Raw genomic sequence first — 1,737 nt, 5'->3', positions numbered from 1 at the left:
ACCAATATTTATACATTAATACATTTTCTGGGAAAAAAAGCAGTTGAAAGTTTGACCGAGTTTAGTTCTGTATGACTGTCCCTTTTTTTTCATTATGTTTTTGATAACACAGATGCAACATGACTGATGAAAGTGATTAAGCATAAAGCACATAATATCTACATTTACCATTTATTACAGTACATTGAGGATTTATGCTGTATGTTCAGTTTATTAAATGAGCTAATTTATTACAATTTATGAACATTGTGTCGATTTATATCAATGTGTGTGGAAAGAAGTTAAATTGAACATCAAATGCAGAAAACATACTCTCTGAAATAAGCTACATACTAAGATACATGTAGTGTAAATTACAAATATAAATCCTACAAAGATAATCATATCCTTTATGACTGACAGCTTTAACAGTTTTATTACAATTGATGCTCTGTAAAAATATCAACCAGAGAGGATGATGGCTGAAATATTTTCAGAGTTAAGATGTGTTTAACTGTCTTTTTAAACCAGGGATAAAATAAAGCATAGATCAGTGGATTCAGTCCTGAGTTTGTGTACAAGAACCATGTCAAAACATTTATGGTTGTGGAAGACTTTACTGATATAGAACAGATAAAGTATGGAACATAGCAAAGCATATAAACTATCACAATGATTCCTAATGTCAGAGCAGCTTTATTCTCAGATTTCCTCCTCAATGTACCTTCCGTTACACATTTACCACCCTTCATCATAGAGTTTATAACTTTCACTTGCTGATGTACTACATAGAAAATCCTCAAATATAAAGATATGATAAGAGTACATGGAAAACTAAAAGACACGAACTGATCAGTGACAAGCCAGGCAAATCTTATCGTAAGAAAACACTCTCCATAACACATATCAGAATATCCATTATTACTTACAAAGATAGTGTTATAAGTTAAAGAACAAAGCCAGCTCAGACAGATGCTTATTACAGTTTTAGTTATGGTTATTTTCTGTGGGTACTGTAAAGGGTGACACACAGCCACATAACGATCGACAGCAATTAAAACTAAATTACTGAGAGATCCTGAGAAAATCAATCCAAGTATTATGATAAACAGTTTACAGAAAGTGTCTCCAAAGTACCAACACGTCTCAATCTGCCTAGAGCCCTCTACGGGTAAAATAACTCCCATAAGCATGTCGGCCACAGCCAGAGAGAGAATAATCAGGTTTGTTGGAGTGTGAAGCTTCTTGAAGTGAGAGATGGAGATGATCACCAGCAGGTTCAGAAACACAGTCCATGCTGACAGCAATGATACAAACGCATACATGATATTGTATTCATATTTAGAGCGTTTTCCCTTGATACATGATGAGTTGACGGCAGGAAAGCAGTATTGAGCCTCATGATCCTCTGTCTCATAGGCCATGAGTGAGTCTCCTCATGTTAGGAGTTTGTTCTGCTCTTCTTCTTGTCATATAATTTATACAGTGTCTGGTTCAGACGGCCCACCCATCTACTGCCCACTGATGATGTAACATTCAAATGTTTGGGTTTTTTTTTTCTTTTTTTTTTTTTTTTTTTTACATTAGCTTTGAAATGCAATTAATTTCTTCAGTCCAGATTAGAATTCTCTTACACTGGTCAAAAGTTAAAACATTTCTTTTTTTTTCATCATTTCTTCGCTGTCTTGGTATAGTTTAGGATTTCCACATGAAAGCAAAGCACAGGTGGAACTGAACTGAACACAGGTGTGGTGGGTT

General features: G+C 34.6%; 1 protein-coding gene across 1 annotated transcript; it reads right to left on the bottom strand.

The window, feature by feature from the left end:
- Positions 1-416: 416 nt before the first annotated feature.
- LOC308701774 (trace amine-associated receptor 13c-like) lies at positions 417-1,442 on the bottom strand (the record flags this gene model as incomplete). Its single annotated transcript, XM_081384206.1, has 1 exon — positions 417-1,442. Exon 1 carries the CDS (start codon positions 1,401-1,403, stop codon positions 417-419), a length of 987 nt encoding a protein of 328 aa, XP_081240332.1. The 5' UTR covers positions 1,404-1,442.
- Between the last annotated feature and the right edge of the window lie 295 nt (positions 1,443-1,737).

Source organism: Scardinius erythrophthalmus (assembly GCF_964197995.2).
Source record: "Scardinius erythrophthalmus genome assembly, chromosome: 1".
NCBI lineage: Eukaryota > Metazoa > Chordata > Actinopteri > Cypriniformes > Leuciscidae > Scardinius > Scardinius erythrophthalmus.
This window is presented reverse-complemented; position numbering and strand designations above follow the sequence as displayed.